This window comes from Ranitomeya variabilis, chromosome 1, assembly GCF_051348905.1.
Source record: "Ranitomeya variabilis isolate aRanVar5 chromosome 1, aRanVar5.hap1, whole genome shotgun sequence".
Classification (NCBI taxonomy): Eukaryota; Metazoa; Chordata; class Amphibia; order Anura; family Dendrobatidae; genus Ranitomeya; species Ranitomeya variabilis.
In genome coordinates, this window is record NC_135232.1 from 96,289,266 (window position 1) to 96,310,433 (window position 21,168).

General features: G+C 42.1%; 1 protein-coding gene across 1 annotated transcript in view; it reads right to left on the reverse strand.

Annotated features, from left to right (window-relative positions):
* LOC143793595 (uncharacterized) overlaps positions 1–21,168 on the reverse strand; it is a 158,559-nt gene that overhangs the window by 12,073 nt on the left and 125,318 nt on the right. Inside the window, exons 2-3 of the mRNA XM_077280664.1 lie at positions 12,889–13,046; positions 11,130–11,248 (exon numbers count right to left, since the gene is read on the reverse strand). Coding sequence (XP_077136779.1) covers positions 11,130–11,248; positions 12,889–13,046 — 277 coding nt within the window. The remainder of the gene's footprint in view (positions 1–11,129; positions 11,249–12,888; positions 13,047–21,168) is intronic.

Consider the following 21,168-nt stretch of genomic DNA (forward strand, 5'->3'; position numbering starts at 1 on the left):
CGGCGCGCACACTAACACGTCATTGCACCCTCTGACCTGAACATCACAGACAGAGGACGCGGAAGACGGGGCATCGCCCAGCGGTGGAACGAGGAGAGGTGAATATCGCGCACTGCCCCTGTTATACTCACCTGCTCCTGGCGCGGTCCCTGCACGTCCCTGGTTCTCCGGGCGCTGACAGCTTCTTCCAGCGTTGAGAAGTCACCTGTACCGCTCATTACAGTAATAAATGTGCGGCTCCACCCCTATGGGAGTGGATCGTGTCCATATTCATTATTGTAATGAGCGGTACCATGTGACTGCTCAACACAGGAAGAAGCTGTCAGCGCCAGGAGAAGCAGGCACGTGCAGGGACTGCGCCGGGAGCAGGTGAGTATTATTAGACAGCTGCCGCTCCCCCTCCCCTGCCGACCACTGGGAATGACTCGAGTATAAGCCGAGAGGGGCAATTTCAGCCTAAAAAAATGGGCTGAAATTCTCGGCTTATACTCGAGTATATACACTATACTATAAAAAGACACATATGCCTGTTCTTATCAATATCTGACATGAAACCAGAATAAACCAAAACAAAGTGGCTTAAGGATAACAAAGTCAATGTGTTGGAGTGGCCATCACAAAGCCCTTATCTCAATACTATTGAAAATTTATGGGAACAGCAGAAAAGGCAGGTGTGAGCAAGGCGACCCACAAACCTGGATCAGTTACATCAGTTTTGTCAAGAGGAATGGGCCCAAATTCTGACCAACTATTGTGAGAAGGATATCCCAAATGTTTGACCCAAGTCATTCAGTTTAAGGGCATTGGTACCAAATACTAATATTGGCATATGGCAAATATTAATAATTATGGTAATCCTAATTGACCTAAAATGGGAAACGTTTATTCTGATTTCATGTCAGATATTGAGAAAAACATGCAGATGTGACTTTTTATATAGTGTATGTAAACTTCTGGTTTCAACTCTACTGTATATACCAGCATGGGAGACATATGTACCAGGATGAGGGAAATATATACCAAGAAGGGACCCAGGATGAGGGACATATATACCAGAATGGGGCCAGGATGAGGGGGGGACATTACTACATAATGGGTGGGGGCAACACGTACGTCCTTATAGGATTTAGAATGCTACAAGGGCCCATATATCTGACCACCTGCAGGGGGGGGGGGGGCCAGGTGCAAGGTTTGCACCAGGGCCCTTTGGACTTTAGTTACACAACTCTACACTACACCACTTGATTAGCCAGTCAACCATCAAGCACCATACATTTCTACTGGTGAGGGAATGCAAAGAATAGGAGGTGATAATGCTTTTGGCAAATCATATTTGTCACACCCACAAGGGAGTGATAACAAGTTTAGTGGGACGACTAGTCTGGAGAAAACAATGCCCCCATGACTAGTCACCAACTAATTAGCATTTCGCCACCAGAGTTCTAAAATAGTATTTTGGCATATACAGTAATCAGAAACCTACACACACAACACGAAAAAGTGTGGTGGTGCATTGCATTGCATTGTACCGCTTATCAGAGTAATGAAAGTTAAAGTGCCATAGAAAGACTAAGTAAAAAAGTAAAAAATACTAATAAATGTAAAAATATAAAAAATAATCACAAAATAAAGAACAAAAAAATGAAAAAATATTATGCCAATAGACACATATATATACGGTATGTAACAACAAAAATAATAAAAAAAAGTACACATATTTGGTATTTCCATGTCTGGAACAATCAGATCTATAAAACTGTCCCACTACTTAACCCCTTCAGTGAACATTGTAAATAAAAAGTGGCAAAAAAAAAAGCTTTTTAATCAATCCGCCAAGCAAAATGTGTAATAAAACACGAACAACAAGACGAATGTTAACAAAAATGGTATCGCTGAATTGTCATGTCCTGTAAAAAATAAACCACCATATAGCTTCATCAGCGGAGAAATAAAATAGTTATAGCTCTCAGAATATAAAGATGCAAAAACAATTATTTTTTCTATAAAATAGCTTTATTGTGCAAAACCAGCTGTTGAGGGCAGACAAAGTACACCTGCGCAGGAGCTGCGACAGGAAGCAAAGAAGAGGACGTCATCGTATGAAGATGGGAGGCCTCAGACCGGACCGCGACACCCATCGGACCAGACCGCACCTGGACCGCCCCTGGGTGAGTATAATCTAACCTCTTTTTCTCATCTTTCAGGATACATCGGGGGCTTATCTACAGCATTATAGAATGCCGTAGATAAGCCCCTGATGGTGGTGGCCGCAGTTTATAGGCCAAAAATGGGGTGACAGATTCCCTTTAAGGTGAGTATGATGTGTTTTTTTATTTTATTTTTATTTTTTTTATATTTATTCATTTTACACTCAGTGTAGACAGCGGGGGCTGAACACAACTTTCTACATTGTCTCCTACTTGCGATGATCACAGGCAGAGCAGATGACAATGATGGGAGCTGTCTTAAGCACCTGACGCCTGAGAGCAGCGCAAACTGTGTCGGCTTTTCTCAGGCGCCGGTACGTGTGATACTGATGCGGCACACGAGCGGCACACGGTTGGCACACGGTTGCCACACATATGCCACACGTATGAAACACACGGACACGGATATCTTCAGTACAGGTTTTCCCAGAACCTGAAATACTGTATAAGGACTTGTGAAGGAGGCCTAACACAGCTTTAAACAAATTTGTGAACAATGTTTGAGAGAAAAAGGCCTTTTGTGTACTTAGAAAAAGTATTAGATCTTTGAGTTCAGCTCATGAAAAATGGGAACAAAAACAAAAGTGTTGCATTTATATTTTTATTCAGTATATATATATATATATATATATATATATATATATACTGTATCTATGTTTCTATTTATCTAATATCTATTTATCTATTTATTATCTATCTATTATATATAGAGTATCTTTATATCCTCTATTTATCTATATCGGTATACAAGATTGCTTTATTAGTTTTATTAACTAGCGTTAAGTTACAATGAACATTATAGTATGTTAAAGATGATGTTAAAGATGCATTGCATACGGATTGCATACACACGTCATACACATTTTGCAAAATAGGAGCAAAACAAGTGTTGTGTTTATATTTATGTTCAATGTAGAATAGATAGATAAAATAGATAGATATCCTGCAGATATATAATTTGGCAAGCCCCTTACATATTATAAACTTTCATCCTTTCGTGCCTTTCATGTGGAGTTTATTCTACAGTTTTTTTAGGCTTGTTTAGCCAAACAAATGAGAAAAATTACATAGGGTCTCCCCTATTTTATGAAACCAGCAAAGGTAGAGCAGACAGCTGTGAGTTGATAATATCAGGCTGGGAAGGTACCGGGTTATTGGGCTCTTCCCAGCCTAAATATACCAGACCGCAGCCGCCCCAGAAGTTGAGCATCAATTCTGGCGCATTGCCTTGTCTCTTCCTGATTGCCCTGGTGCGTTGGCAATCGAAGTAATGGGGTTTGGGGTTGATGTGAGATATGAATTGTACAAAAACACAACTGACATCAAGCCCTTGTTTTAGCAATGGATAGGTGTATGTACACAGTTACCTAGGTTGAAAAAAGACCTATGTCCATCAAGTTCAACCTTTCTCCACCAATTGTTCATTTTGTCACTAAATTAACTATAACCCACAATGTTATGTGTATCGAGGAAATCACCCAACCCTTTTTCAAAAGCTGTTATAGTATCTGCCATTACTACTTCTTGTGATTGGGCATTCCACAGCTTTAACTGTAAAGAACCCTTTCCTATTTAGCTGTAGGAATCGCCTTTCTTCCACCCGTAATGAGTGCCCCCTGAGCCTTAGTATGGTCTTTGGAAGGAATAAGTCATGTGCCAGTCCTTTGTACTGGCTACACATACATGTAAATGAGATCTTCTCTGAGGCATCTTTTTTCTAAGCTAAACAAGCCCAACTTTTCCAACCTCTCTCATATGAGAGGCCTTCCATCCCTTGTAATAATCTAGTTGCCTGTCGTTGAACTGATTCTAACTTCTGAATATCCTTTTTAAAATGTGGAGCCCAAAACTGAATCCCTTATTCTAGATGTGGCCTCACCAGTGATTTATAAAGGGTAATAATACGTTGGGATATCAGGATTTTACCTCTCTTTATATTCACACTAATATCTTGTTTGCTTTTGCGGCTGCTGCTTGGCATTCAGTACTGCTGCTCAGCTTACTTGTAACCAGAATACCCAACTCTTCTCCTGCTCTGTAGTCCCAAGTATACTGCCATTTAATGTATATGCAGCAATAGGATTACTCTGTCTTAGGTGCATTACTTTACATTTATTTACATTAAATCTGATTTGCCAAGTGTTTGCCCATTCAGGCATCTTATCCAGATCATTTTGCAATATTGTAATGTCAAGGTCAGATCTTAGAGTCCTACATAGTTTGGTGTCATCAACAAAGACTGACACTTTACTCTCAACCTCATTCACAAGGTCATTAATAAAGATGTTAAAAAGAATCGGTCCTAGCACAGATCCCTGCGGTACTCCACTGCTCCCAGTACAGATCTCTGCGGTCCTCATTGCTGGCTATATCCCATTTAGACAACGTACCATTTTGTTTCCTGTCATTTAGCCAATTCGTTACCCATCTGCAAATAGTTCCCCCCAGTCTCTGCTTCTGTAGCTTCAGTATAAGGCTGTTACGTGGAATAGTATCAAATGCCTTTGCAAAGTCCATAGAAATCTATCAGACACCCCAGTACTAGCCCAGTAATAAAAAGTAAAAAACACACATGCAGAGGATCGCGTGACACGGGAACTTTATGAGCATTATCACCACTCACATCACCTCTGTTCAGAGCCGCCGGGTCTTGCGTAGCGCAGTGTGAACTGTGAGTGGCTACTGCTAAAAGTCTATTGAGCCTCAGAACAAGTCTCCATAGGCTTTTAACAATGGAATCAAGGGAACATTGTGGGAATCGCTGGACTATGTCAGACCTGTGTAGGACCTTTATTTTTTAAACTGGTGAATGAGGGACAGTGTCTTGTTTTCATTTCTCTCTTTTTATGTATTTCAGGTTTCCATTTGTGGGCTACGTCAGATTCCCTGGACTACGTAGCACCTTGCCTTTTTAATAAAGTGGTGAACCGGGGAAAGAGTAAGGTAGTGTTTTTAAATAAAATATTCTTGCATGTGGGTTTTACTTTTTATTACTGGGTTTGTGATGAGGGTGTACGAAAGACACCTCTACATTACTAACACCAGGGCTTGATGTCAGCTGTGTTTTTGGACAATTCACCGCTGACATCTACCCCAAGACCATTAACCCAACACACCAGGGCATTTGGGAAGAGAGAAGGCAAAGCGCCAGAATTGGGGCAGGTGCAGGCTTGTATTTTTAGGCTGAGAAGGCTTGACCCATTAATCAGGGACCTTCCCAGCTTACTGATATCAGCTCACTGCTGTCTGCTTTACCTTTGCCAGTTTCATAAAATAAGGGAAACCCCACATCCATTTTTTTTTCCATTTATTTAGTTAATTAAACAAGCCTAAATAGCTCAACAATAAACTACACATGAAAGGCACTAAATGGTGCAAGTTTATATTTAGGGGCTGTGAAATTATATATCTGCAGCATATCTATTATCTATCTATCTAGAAAAAAAGGAAGTGAAAAAGCAGCACAAAAATAGTTACAGGGTGCAAAAGCTTCCCAGGCATGTATCAATCCTAGTAAATATATCCACAAAAATTGGAAGCAGCACACCGTAGTAGAGTCAATTCACGCGCAGTTTAATTGCCCATCTGGCAACGTTTCGGTCCCAAAGAAAAGGGCTTGAAAAAGGTCCCCTTTTCTTTGGGACCAAAGCGTCGCCAGATGGGCAATTAAACTGCGCGTGAATTGACTCTACTATGGTGTGCTGCTTCCAATTTTTATGGATGTATCTGTCTATCTATCTATCTATCTATCTATCTATCTATCTATCTATCTGTCTGTCTGTCTGTCTGTCTGTCTTTCTGTCTGTGTGTCTGTCTCTGTCTGTCTTTCTATCTGCCTGTCTATCTGTCTATATATCTATTAACAATCGTTCTGTGCACATTAAAATGAGGTCACATCCTGTGTAAACATGTTGTAAGCCACTGCTGATCTGCTTCATATAGCAGGTCCTATACCCACCATGGCATAGGTGGTTTTCCTGTATTGGATGCTGCCCTTCCCATGGTTGTTCATTCCCGGGGAAAGACCTGGCTATTCACTGCTTGCGTTGAGAAACACGTGATGGTGTCTCCGCAGCTACTCTACATGCATTTGCATATTTCCCATAAGGGATGGGGGCAGTGTTCTGGATCACTGCGTTGAGAAACACGTGATGGTGTCTCTGCGGTGTTGGATGTTTTGGTCTCCCCGAGGCCAATCATCTGTGTCTTTACATTGTTTTTTTCCAGTCATCTACTATTCTAGTATAATTGCAATGTTTTGGAACAAACTGCCTATGAAAAACAGTATCTTTTTAAAAAAAATAAACACTCAAAATGCATGTTCCAAATTATTATGCACAGCAGAGTTTTCAACCTTTTTTTTATTTTGAACAAAAAAATGGTCAATTGTGAAGTTATAAGCATTATCAGCTTATTATAAAATGAAATCAAACGGTTTTTAAGTGAAAACTTTATTCTAGGTGATGTTACATTTGCACATAGGACCCCTTGTTCGAAAGAAGCTTCTGAAGTCTCTCGTCCATTGAATTTGTCAGTTTTTGGATGGTTTCTGCTTCAATTGTTTTGCATGTGGACAGAATACCCTCCCAGAGCTGTTGCTTAGATGTGAACTGCCTCCCGCCATCATAGACACTCCTTTTGATGATGCTCCAGAGGTTCTCAATGGGGTTGAGGTCAGGGGAAGATGGTGGCCACACCATAAGTTCGTCCTCTTTTATGCCCATAGCAGCCAGAGATGCAGATGTGTTTTTTTGCAGCATGAGACGGTGCATTATCATGCATGAAAATGATCTTGCTGCGGAAAGCACGGTTCTTCCTCTTGAAGCATGGCAGGAAGTGTTGTTTTAGAAACTCCACATAGATTATGGAGTTCATCTTTACACCTTCAGGGATCATAAAGGGGCCGACAAACTCTCTCCCCATGATTCCAGCCCAAAACATTACTCCACCTCCTCCTTGTTGGTGCCTTAGCCGTGTTTTCATGGGGTGTCCATCAACCAGCCATCCTCCACTCCATCCATCTGGACCATCGAGCATTGCATGGCACTCATCGGTGAACAAAACAGTTTGGAAGTCAGTCTTCATGTATCGTTTGGCCCACTGGAGCCGTTTCTGCTTGTGTGCAGTGGATAGAGGTGGTCGACAGGATGGCTTACGCACAGTAGCAAACCTCTGGAGGACCCTGCATCTTGTTGTTCTGGGGACGTTGGAGGCACCAGCAGCTTCAAAAACTTGTCTGCTGCTATGACAAGGCATTTTTGCATCTGCTCTTTTAACCTTACGCAATTGCCTGTTGGAAAGAGTCCTCATTTTTCCCGTATTAGCACGCACACGTGTGCGCTGGGAATCAGCTACATACTTCTTGATTGTGCGATGATCACGATGAAGTGTCTTGGCAATGTTGATTGTAGTCATGCCTTGACCTAAATACTCCACAATTTGTTGCTTCTCAGCAGCCGACACATCCTTTTTCTTTCCCATTTTGGCAAAAAATGTAGGCTGCTTAATAATGTGGAACAGCCTTCTTAAGTAGTCTTGCCTTTATTTGGACACACCTGCCAAACTAATGTGCACAGGTATCTGCAATTGCTTTCAGTGATATAAAGAGCCCTGACAAACATCACCATCAATGAGTTTAAATGACAACCAAAAAAATTCTAACCTTATCACTCCTAAACTCTTTGTGCATAATAATTTGGAACACAGTGTATGTATAATGACATGCACCTCCACTTGTCCTTGTTGTATGTGCTGTATTTGGCGCAGGGGATTTCCCATCTACGTTTCATGCCTGTTATTAAAAAATAAAGTTTTTTCACATTTGTATACTCTGGACGTTATGACTGCTTCTTTTTGGTGTATTAATTCCACCGGACCTCTGGTGCCTAGTGGCAAATATGGGTCTGATCACGGGTTCAAACTTCCTTAGAGAGAATAAAAATTAATTTAAAAATGTTTTAAAACATCTTTTAAAGATTTAAGCATCATCAAGTTTAAATCACCTCCCTTGCCCCAAATTTTAAAAATTAAATTTAAAAAAAAATAAACATAACTAGTAAGATAGTACCCATAAAAGTCCAATCTATCAAAATAAAATTACTTAATCCGTATGTTAAATTTAAAAAAAATAAATCAGGGGAGGAGGATAACGCGGCCTTTCACACTGTCTCCCCTACTGCATTGACACGGTTTTGAGTGTGGCCAGGCTTAAGCAGTGCCATGTGCAAGCATAGACATGCGGTCAACGTCAGACTGGAGCACCTTGGGCCCACCAAAGAAAATTATTCTTAGGGCCCACTATGTAGCTACATAGAAATAGATACAAGACCACCAATTGTGCGGTAAAAAGCGCTAATATCAGGGTATAATATAAGGTAGTTCACGTCTTAATTATGTAGCAAGGGTTGGGGTAGCCCCCTCGTAGAATATAATTTAGCCCCCTCATAAAATATAACGCAGTCCCCTCTCATATAATATAATGCAGCACCCCACAAAATATAATGCAACCCCCTCAGGTATAACGCAGTCCCCACCATAGAATATAATGTAGCACCCTCATAGGGTATAATGCAGCCCCCTCATATAGTATAATGCAGCCACCACAGAATATAATGTAGTCAACTGTGAGAATACAGCCCCACCACAGAATATAATGCAGCCCCCCCATAGAGTATACTGTAGCCCCCTCACATAGTATGATGTAGCCCCCATAATATAATGCAGTCCCCTGAGAATAATGCAGTCCCCCCACAGAATATAATGTAGCCCCCTCATAAAGTATAATGCAGCCTCTCTCCACCCCCATCATTGTCCTCACCACCACCTCCATCATTGCCTTCTCCCCCACCACCCCTATCATTCTCCCCCACCACTTCCATCACTGCCCATTCCACCACCTGCATCATTGCCTCCTCCCCCACCATCATTGTCCAATTCATCACCACCATCATTGCCCATCACCTCCATCATTGCCTCCCCCACCACCATCATTGCCCATCACTTCCATCATTGCCTCCCCCCACCACCATCATTGCCCATTTCATCACCTCCATCACTGCCTCCCACCACCACCATTACCCATCACCTCCATCATTGCCTCCCACCACCATTGCCCATTTCATGACCTCCATTATTGCCTCCCACCACCATTGCCCATCACCTCCATCATTGCCTCCCCACCATCATTGCCCATCACCTCCATCATTGCCTCCCCACCATCATTGCCTATTACCTCCATTATTGCCTCCCATACCATCATTACCTATCACCTCCATTATTGCCTCCCCTCACCCTTATTGCCCATCACCTCCATGATTTCCTCCCTCATCATGATTGCCCATCGCCTCCATCATTGTCTCCCCCACCATCATTGCCCATAACTTCCATCATTGCCTCCCCTCACCTCCATCATTGCCTCCCCACCACCACCATCATTGCCCATCACCTCCATCATTGTCTTCCCTCCCACCATCATTTCCCATCACCTCTATCATTGTCTCCCCCACCACCATCATTGCCCATCACCTCCATCATTGTCTCTCCCACCAATATCATTGTCCTTCACCACACACAGCTCACCGCAGCAGCAGCTCATCACACACACACACTCTCAGACACTCACACACTCTCTCACACACACACACACACACACACACACTCTTTCTCACACACACACTCACACACACATACACACTCACACACACACTCTCACACACACACACACAAACGCAGGCACGCAGAACAGGTCACCCCCCGCAGCAGCAGCTCATTTCAGCAGCCTCTTCCTCGCTGGATTCCTGGAAGCTTTCTGACTGAGACCGCAGCACGCTGGATGATGACGTCATCCAGCTGGGCTGTCTCAGACAGGAAACAGGACGCCGGGAGGTGAGCTACTCTGTGAGTCTGTGTGCCTGCGTGTGTATGTGTGCGGTGCTGTGTGTGTGTATGGGTGTGCGGTACTTTGTGAGTGTGTTTGTGTGGTGCGGCTTTACATGCAGGCAGTGTTAGCACCCTGCGGCTAACGCTGCCCGCTATTAAAGAGAAATGGTATTCACGCCTCTCCACGCCCATAGGGCGTGGGGAAGCGTGAATATTCATTTGGCTTTAGCAGCTGGGACAGGATCCTGTCTCCAGCTGTTGCTACTGGCACAGGGCGGGCCCCCTTGACTCAGGGGCCCTATAGCCACTGGCAAGGGGCCCCTGGAGCAGTGGGGGCCCTAGGCAGCTGCTAGCCAGTATGCCAGAAGGTGTCAGGGCCTGGTCCTGGTGGGCCAGTCCGAGCCTGCATGCGGTCTAAGTTCAAGTAGCTCTCACTCTGGGCAAATGAGCTCTGTCAATCAAAAGTAGAAGTCCTCAAAGTGCAAATTTAGTGTGTACAATGTTGCAATGAGCTCTTGGACACAGTGCAACGAAGCCCCCACATTTACATTTGAACTAAAAGTAATTTTTTCAGGCACTGTACCACTAAAATGTCCAGTGCTAGTCTGATTTTTATAGGGTTTAAGTCCCCTAAATCACCGTACAGCTAGGTTAAATTTACTTTGGGGTTGCAAACTTCCATTAATTATTCTGACCTCAAGAATTATATTTCAAATTATGTTTTACTACATAATCACCACTATTAAAATAAAACAATAAAAAATAAAACAAAATAGAAAATTTATGGCTTTAGAAAGAAGGGGAAAAAAATGTGAAAGAGCAGAGCGAAAAATCAAGAGGTAGCACAGCTATCAATGGGTTTAGGAGCTGAACAAAATATCCGGACCTGTTCAAAACAAAAGTATTTTTTCTTAGAATCTCTAGATATCATGAAATGTATTTTATTGGAACCTGGGAAATGGCAGCTGACATATCTCTCAGTTCCAGAATTTCACTGGTTTTTCATGCTCGAAATAAAAAACAATGACTGTTCCCATCACTTACTATGTGCCACTGAGCTGACATGATTTCTCGATATCTCACTTGTGCAATTATATCCAGCTGAATTCGTAAGAAGTTTCCCGAGTGAAATGCATGCACGATCTTGGGAGCCTGACAATTCTCTAGAAGAAAAAAATAAATATAAAAAATAAATAACCAGACAAGGACTATGATTCTAATTCTCACATTATAGATAAACGAGCCTCTGCTCACTAATCACAATGACTAAATAACAAACATTTTAAATAATGGGTGAGCTGCGAACACTGACAATCAATGAAACAAATATATGTGGCGACATACATACTTACTAATGTAGGAATACACTCTGCTCCACTCAAACTCCTCTTAATTACGATAACACAATGATGCCTCTGTTCTAGTAATCATAACCCCAACAGTTAGACAATTATCACCTATCTTGTGAATAGGTCATAAATGTCATGTGTAAGAAACCCCTGAAATTTGACATAATTTTGCAAATTATTTAGCAAAACCGCAATGTAAGGCCAGGCAACTGTATTAAAATTTAGGCTACTCATGTCTGAAAATTGCAGACATACAGTAACTGGTTCTGTTTGGAGCTGCATGTGTAGGCAGGGTCTTATCTTGGTAGTCTAGGCCAGAGAAACCAAAAAGAAATTTCCCTACAGGCTGCTCCGAAGCACACAGGCTGAAAACTTCTAACACTAATTGCACAAGAACCACAAGACAGATTTCTTCACCCCAGGTATCATTTTAAATAAGTGTAACACTTCCAACATGACAATGCCTGTAGTTTACTTAGCAAAATGCTGATGACAGGTTCACTTTAAGCTCATGTTACAGATAGTCAAGGAAGGAGCAAACCCTGTACCCATGGCATCTTCAAAAATAAGAGCAGAAGATTAATTTGTGATTATACGCAAAAACTTAAAATTTCTAGGACAACATTTTGTAATAAGGACTTCCAACTTCACATGTTATAATACTTCAGTATTTATTTAAGATTTATTTAAGAGTATCTAGATAATGGACAGAATGATACCGTACCACAGGAATAATACAGTGAAGGTAAAATACACACAGTAATGTCACAGCACATGTAGAATAAAGCTAATAATATCAAAGTGCAGGGATAATGCACACAGTGATGTCACAGTATAAGTAGAATAAACATATTATGTCTCGGGCAGGGATATTGTACACAGTAATGTTATAAAGTAGAATAAAAATAGTAATGTTACAATGAAGGGATAATTTATACAGTGATGTCATAGTACAGGGAGAAACAAACCTATATTTAAAGCAATTCCTTTATTAGGACAATTAAAAAGAAAAAGAGAAAAGCAGAACCACCAGTAAAGGATATGTTCATGTCATGCTTCATTTTGGGGGTTTGATCTGGTGACCTATTGCTTTTTGGTCTGTTCCCGTCTGCTCATCTATTGCCTGTTGTTCCCAGTCTAAATACTGATGGTTTCAATTGTCTTTGTTTACCCTTCTTGGTGCAGCCTTTGCAACCGAACAGGGGCCCACGAGATAATGGGGTCAACCCCACTTCTGAAGCAGGTGGAATTGTGTATTATGATGAGCTATTGAAGTGTAAAGGGCCCCAATACTGTTTGTGCACATGGGCCCTCTTCCCTCCATGTCCGCCCTTGGCATCACTACCAGTTATGTCCCTGTCTGAAGACTGGAGATTTGTTACTATCAGCTGTAACTCTGTTCATTTTTATATTTATTTGGAAGCAACATTTTTTGCAAAATCTTATAGACTAACCTTCGGGTAAAATAGAGAAATTATTTGTTTTCACGCACGGCTCACCGGAAATCTCATATGACACCCAAATAGTTGTCACCTGGTCAACTTCAAGATCTGTCTTCCAGAGGATTATAGAGGTGTCGCTTGTATCAATCACACAATCATCGTACTTAAGCCTTGGAATATGAAAAAGATGTATTAGACAAAGAGAAGAATTTACTATCTGTCAGTATCATTTAGAAGAAAATTTAAAGTAGGGGTCTCACCCCTTTAAAGGGAACCTGTCACCTCAAATTGGCGGGATATGTAAATGCCTTTTTTCCGGTCTGATGGGCGGCGTTTCGTCTTCATTTCTCCACCCCATCCGTCCCTGTTGTCCGCAATATGTTCGTGAATTAGAGTACTTGTCCTCCATAGTTCGCGTGTGCGCAATGTAACCTTCGCTCGCGCATGCGCAGTATGCTTTGCCCAACTGCGGGCAAAGTCGAAAAGCATTACTGCGCATGCGCCCGCGCACTATGTCCCAGAACACAGCTAAATACTTCTGGGACATAGTGCGCGGAACCTTATCTGGTCTAAGAGATGTATTTAATAATATAAGCAGTTCACAGTGTGAACTCTAGTGATCCTGAGAGACCGATGCATTGTTCGCAGCAGCACTAATTTTAACGTCACTAGAATGATTGACACTAGGTTGTGATTGGTGTTTGAGTGATAATTACATATAATGACTCTTTGCTGAAGAGCAGTTACAATTAATCAAAAGCAGATTAGAAAAATGCATCACATCCCATTATACAATCAAAGAGATTTTTATATATACATAAAACCACAAAAACTTTTTAACCCCCTTTCCCCAAAAGAAAGCACAAAAACATATATTTTTTCAGAGGAGATATATGGAACAGGCTGATGGTTGCCTAGCTAATTTTAATGGTCAGTCTCACCCCTTACCTGTCACGGTCAATAGCAACTATTGCATCTGAATGATCAAAGATATTTTACTCACTTATATATTGCAAAATGTAATAAAATAGAAAGGGAAAAACTGGTAAATAGCATTGCAGTGTTCGTGAAAAGTCCAAACTATTTAAATGTTTAAAATATATAAATAAAAGAATGTTAATAGCAATTGTTGTGTCTGTAAATGCCCAAACTGTTTAAAGATTTTGCTATTTTATCTATCCCAAATGAAAAAATAACAAAATTTGAGAGTGATCATCTCCCTTCCCTCCACAAAATCCAATAAAAAGCCATTAAGAAGATTGTGTGTGTCATAGAGTGGTACCAATAAAAACAAGAGTTCGTCTAACAAAAAAGCAAGTACCGTATATACTCAAGTATAAGCCGAGATTTTCAGCCCATTTTTTTAGGCTGAAAGTGCCCCTCTTGGCTTATGCTCATTATCCCAGGGGATCGGCGGGGGAGGGGGAGCGGCGGCTATCACATACTCACCTGCTCCTGGTGCGGTCCCTGCATCTCTGATGGTCTCTGGGCGCCGGCAGCTCTTCCTGTGTTGAGCAGTCACGTGGTACCACTCATTAAAGTAATAAATATGGACGCGACTCTACTCCCATAGGGGTGGAGCCACATATTCATTACTTTAATGAGCAGTACCAGTGACCACTCAACACCGGAACAAGCTGCCGGCCTCAGAGACCGTGCTGGGAGCATGTGAGTATAATGGGGGAGGTGAGCATTGTGCGATATCCACCTGTCCCCGTTCCACCGCCAGGTGCCGCTCCGTCTTCCACTTCCTCTGCCTGTGACGTTCAGGTCAGAGGGTGCAATGACGTGGTTAGTGTGCGCCCTCTGCCTGAACAGTCACAGCCAGAGACCCAGAAGACACAGCGGTGCTCAGCGGTGGAACTGGAACAGATGAATATCACAAGTGCCAGGGGCCTGAGTGACGAGAGGTGAGTATGCCATTTTTTGTTAATCGGAGCAACAGCATATGGGGCAAATTACTCTATGGAGCATCTTATGGGGCCATAATCAACATTTATGCCGCATTATATGGGGCACATGTTTCTATGGAGCATATTATGGGGCCATAATCAACCTTTATGCAGCACTGTATGGGGCAAATGTTTCTATGAAGCATCTTATGGGGCCATTATTAACCTTTGTGCAGCATGATATGGGGCATATTGTAGTATGAAACATCTTATGGGGCCCATCATAAACTTTATAGAGCATTACATGGGGCGTATTTTGTATGGAGCATCTTATGGGGCCCATCATGAACTGTATGGAGCTTTATATGGGGCTCCTGATTCAATATGGATATTCAAAAACACTTAACCTACTGATGTCTCAATTAATTTTACTTTTATTGGTATCTATTTTTATTTTTGAAATTTACCAGTAGCTGCTGCATTTCCCACCCTAGGCTTATACTCGAGTCATTAAGTTTTCCCAGTTTTTTGTGGCAAAGTTAGGGGTCTCAGCTTATACTTGGGTCGGTTTATACTCGAGTATATACGGTAATCACCATTATGGGTTTCAAAAAATGAAAACACAAAGCAAATTTATTTTTTTAAAATTTTTTTTTAAGTTGTAAAAACATTAATAAATTATATACATTTGGTATTGCTATGATAGCACTAAACATGTACATTTTCCTGCAGAATGAATGTTCTAAACGCCAAACCCAATAAACAATAGCAGAATTGGTGATTTTTTTTTCACATTCCACTTTACAGGAAATGGTAAATGATATTATGATTGCAAAAATACATCTTGTCCTGCAAAAAAAACAAATAATGACTCAAGAAAAATTAAAAAGTTAAAGCTCTTGGATGTTGGGGGGTATCAAATTAATATGAAAGTTCACATCGAAGTCTGTCAACATCTATGCCTTCAAGTGTAGATAGGGGTTTGGATAGGTGATAATTGCTAGACCGGAGAGGTACTCAACACTAAGACTCCCACTATTTGCCAAAATGGGGAAGGAACATGTGATCCATCTTTTTGTTTTTCCCTGACTCCAAGACCACTGTAAAAAAACCTAAATGAAGTGTAAGTGCCATAACGTAGCATGGCGCACATGTAACTAGCCACTCCATCTAATTGCTCCTGGCTGTGGCTTTGCGGCCATGGAAGAGCAACAATTTCCCCGTTGTGGTGATCGGTGTGGGTATTGGTGGCTCCCATTCCGATTTATCAATTTTCAGCTATCCAGTGGCTCCCATTCCGATTTATCAATTTTCAGCTATCCAGTGGCGAGGTAATGACTTTTTTTTAGACCAGGATACTGCTTTAAATTTGCAAAAAAAAAATCACAGAATCTAGAACAGCATTAACTAAATAGTTGCCAGCAAACTAACATTAGACCAAATGGTAGGGATCAGTAGATCTTAATTTTTGACCACTAGAATTTTCATCTACCGAAAATTGCATTCTTGTAGGTTCATGTTTCAGAGCCTTTCACCTTCTTTTCTAATGAAATACTCATTGATGAATCATAATGGGATTTATGAGTCTCCTCCACTTGTGGTTTCACTCCCTGACTTCAACACAGAGGGAGAAGGAGGAGGGTACAATCAGCTATGATGAAGGCATGGTGACGAAATACGTGCAGTAAATAACTTATTGTGGCGGCTATTACTGTCATGGTGGCACTGAGGCATCTGAGAAAAAAATTTCAGCAGAGTCTTCAATGCACCAAATTTTACTGTTTTTGGATCCAGAGCAAATCCTCCTTTGTTTTAGAAGGTCCCATTACTCTAATATTCAATCAACTTACCACACCAGATGTAGCTTGTATCTTGTGGTTTGCGATGATAGAGAAGATTCATGTGGTAGCCAAGAACAATTGACACTTGTTAGATATCCCTTTTCGCTGAAAATGGAGTGACAAAAGATCCCATTGTTCCAGTCCGTATCTACGAGAAGATGTTCCTCTTACAACTGATACACAACATTTATGTTTTATACACGACTGTTGTCAACTTGTACCTTTCACATGTGCAATTGTAATCAAAATTAATCATTATCCCCCTGTCGCAAATTAGGTTTATTGGTAAAATGTAAGAACTCTCTGCCGTTTGCAACACAACAATGAAACAAGAATAATGTAAATATGACAAGGTGGTTTCTCAATATTCATCTCAGTCTACGAATTATTTACACCCTTGATGATAAGCATTTTTAGTATTAGTAGAGCACCTTTAGCTGTTATGACCTGCTGGGAATGTGATGCATGGCCAGACACAAGTTTCTAGCTGCAACCTGAGGAATCTTAGCCAATTCCTCATGGGCAATGACCTCCAGTTCTATACACCCTATTTGGACATTTTAGGGGCCATGCCCCATTTTGAGCTATAGCAGAGAGCGACTGATGGATTTGTGCCAAATATGTAAAGCTATTCTTCTAATACTGCCTGCATAACCGTGATTATTCCTTAGTCAAAATCAGCTTTTCGCTGGGGGTCTCAATTGTGATTCTCAGCTTAAAGAGGCTGTAAGAGACTGACAAGACAACACTTATTTGTACAAAGTAAGCCCTGTTTAAGGCTGGATTCACAAATCTGTGCATTGCGATTCCAGCACTGTCTGCTATGCATTGTCCGGCCGTGAGTCTGGGTTTGGACCACCAATCTGTGAAACCAGCCTAAGCAGGAGCTTAGATGACTTTACTACTATGGGAGTGTACCCTAGTTATATTTCGCATTAGCAGATCATTTCACCTAAACCATTCTTACTGTTTGGCCTCATCCCTTCTTGGTAGGGTTTCAAACATCATATTCTCATAAGAAGAAAGTTATCCTGTAAGTTATCCAGACTCTACACATACATGTGCCTATAGATCAGCATATACAGGAAAGTCATTCAGCCTATTGATCTAATTCATGTTTTTTTCTTTTACAATTTGGATTATTATCTTGTTACTATTTATAATGTACCTAACCAACCATTAGCGATATCTGTATCACCTTACTTCCCAGTGACAGACCAGAAAAGGAAATTGCTTTATTGCTTTCTTGAAAGTGAGACTGAGAATCTGAGGCTTGTGGGTGTTTAGATTTCCATTTCTCACTTTATCGAAGAAAACGAAGATTTTCTGTCTCTATCAGATCGTGTACACACCGGGGTGAGAAGCCAAGTGACATTTGCTGGGAGAGTTGTGAACTAAAACTAACCCCCAAAAAAACTAATACCATAAAAATACAAAGTTTATTAATCAAATTATTGCCAAAAAACGACATAGACAAAAAAGGCTTTAAAAGCATACACAACACCCAACAACTTAAATAGAATGTGGGTCTATCAAACCTAGCCAGACATTTATATGTAGGAGGGTGGGGGCATATAAAAATACTGTCACCCTACTTATCCCTTCTTTCACCCTACCTATCTGCGGAGGTTGACACACTCTTGGGCGCGATATGGCACCCCCGCTCCTCGACGGCTGGCCCTGCCAACCCTAAGAGTCCCTTACTACAGAGTCTTATCCTAAATTCTAAGAATATAGTCCAAAACATGCAATGGCTATAAACCAAGACCCTAAGCAAGCATAAGCGTAACCAACGTAGGTCAATGCTAGGTACAAGTCACCAATGTGTTAACAATCCTTTATGGTCTGACAGTACTATCAGGCAATCCTACTCTAATGGTTATTACACCCTAATGAGTCCCTAGACAACCCTGCCTACCAGGGGAGGTTGGCACCCTCTTGGACGCAATATGGCGCCCCCGCTCCTCGGCGGCTTGCCCTAGTGGCCCTAATAAATCCCTTAGTGTTATGATCCGGTGACCTTGGAGCCACATGAGAGACTTTCTCAGGAGTAGGTGGAAACCTGTACTGACCGCAAACCCTAAACTGACACCGCAACTAGAAGTAGCCGTGGGGTGTACCTAACACATCCTAGACACCTCAACACAGCTGGAGGACTAAATACCCCTATAGGTGGAAATGGGAATTCTATCTTGCCTCAGAGCAGAACCCCAAAGGATATGCAGCCCCCCACAAATATTGACTGTGAGTATAAAAGGAAAGACACACGCAGGCAGAAAAACAGAATTTAGCAAAAGAGGCACTTCTAGCTAAATAGAAAAGGATAGGACAGAATTCCAAGCGGTCAGTATTAAAATCCTAAAAATATCCCCAGCAGAAAATACAAATATACTACATCTAACTAAAGACATAGCAAGTATATCTGCAACTCCTGAGAATCCAGCATGACTGAAAAATCCAAACAAAGTCTAAGCTGGACAAAAACACAATGAATTGCACTGAATTGCAAAGCACACTGCATGTGTGCACAGAGACAAAAAAAACAGACACTTATCTTAGCTGAATTTGCAGCAGAGCATGAGGAACCAGAGAGAGATGCAATCCCTCCAAGAACAATGGACAACTGGCCAGGAGTAATGGATCCTGCACACCTAAATACCTAGTAAAGCTGCAATCAGCAGAAACACCTGCCCAGGATTACAACCCCAAGACAACTGCACTACCACTAACAACCACCGGAGGGAGCCCAAGAGCAGAATTCACAACAGTACCCCCCCCCTTGAAGAGGGGTCACCGAACCCTCACCAGAGCCCCCAGCCCTATCAGGACGAGCCAGATGAAAGGCACGGACCAAATCAGCAGCATGGACATCAGAGGCAAAAACCCAAGAATTATCCTCCTGGCCATAACGCTTCCATTTGACAAGGTACTGAAGCCTCCGCCTCGAAAGGCGAGAATCCAAAATCTTCTCAACCACATACTCCAACTCCCCATCAACCAACACAGGAGCAGGAGGATCAACGCACCACATATTTCCGCAATAAAGATCTATGGAAAACATTATGGATGGCAAAAGAGGCCGGAAGGGCCAAATGAAAAGACACCGGATTGATAATCTCAGAAATCCTATAAGGACCAATTAACCGAGGCTTAAACTTAGGGAAGGAAACCTTCATAGGAACATGACGGGAAGACAACCAGACCAAATCCCCAACCCGAAGCCGGGAACCAACACACCGACGACGGTTAGCAAAACGCTGAGCCTCCTCCTGAGACAACACCAAATTGTCCACCACATGAGCCCAAATCTGCTGCAACCTGTCAACCACAGAATCCACACCAGGACAATCAGAAGGCTCAACCTGCCCCGAAGAAAAACGAGGATGAAAACCAAAATTACAAAAGAAGGGCGAAACCAAGGTAGCCGAACTAGCCCGATTATTAAGGGCGAACTCGGCCAATGGCAAGAAAGCCACCCAATCATCCTGATCAGCAGACACAAAGCATCTCAAATAAGTTTCCAAAGTCTGATTAGTTCGCTCAGTCTGGCCATTTGCGGATGAAATGAGGAAGAAAAAGACAAATCAATTCCCAGCCTAGCACAAAAGGCCCTCCAAAACCTAGAAACAAACTGGGAACCTCTGTCGGACACAATATTCTCTGGAATACCATGCAAACGAACCACATGCTGAAAAAACAACGGAACCAAATCAGAAGAGGAAGGCAATTTAGGCAAAGGCACCAAATGAACCATCTTAGAGAACCGGTCACAAACCACCCAGATAACTGACATCCTCTGGGAAACCGGAAGATCTGAAATAAAATCCATAGAAATATGCGTCCAGGGCCTCTCAGGGACCGGCAAAGGCAAAAGCAACCCGCTAGCACGGGAACAACAAGGCTTGGCCCGCGCACAAGTCCCACAGGACTGCACAAAAGAACGCACATCACGCGACAAAGAAGGCCACCAAAAGGACCTACCAACCAAATCTCTGGTACCAAAAATACCAGGATGGCCTGCCAACACAGAACAATGAACCTCAGAAATCACTCTACTAGTCCATCTGTCAGGAACAAACAGTTTGCCCACTGGACAGCGGTCAGGTTTGTCAGCCTGAAATTCCTGCAGAACCCGTCGCAAATCAGGGGAAATGGAAATGGCCGAAAGGACCACCCCTTCGTTCAGAATGCCGACCGGTTCCAGTACCTCAGGAGAATCAGGCAAAAAACTCCTAGAGAGGGCATCAGCCTTAACATTCTTAGAACCCGGAAGATACGAGACGACAAAATCAAAATGGGAGAAAAACAAGGACCATCAAGCCTGTCTAGGATTCAGCCGTTTGGCAGACTCGAGGTAAATCAGATTTTTATGATCGGTCAAGACCACAATACGGTGCCTGGCTCCCTCAAGCCAATGTCACCACTCCTAAAATGCCCACTTCATAGCCAACAACTCCCGATTGCCGACATCATAATTGCGTTCAGCAGGCGAAAACTTACGGAAAAAGAAGGCACACGGTTTCATCAAGGAACCAACAGAATTCCTCTGAGACAAAACA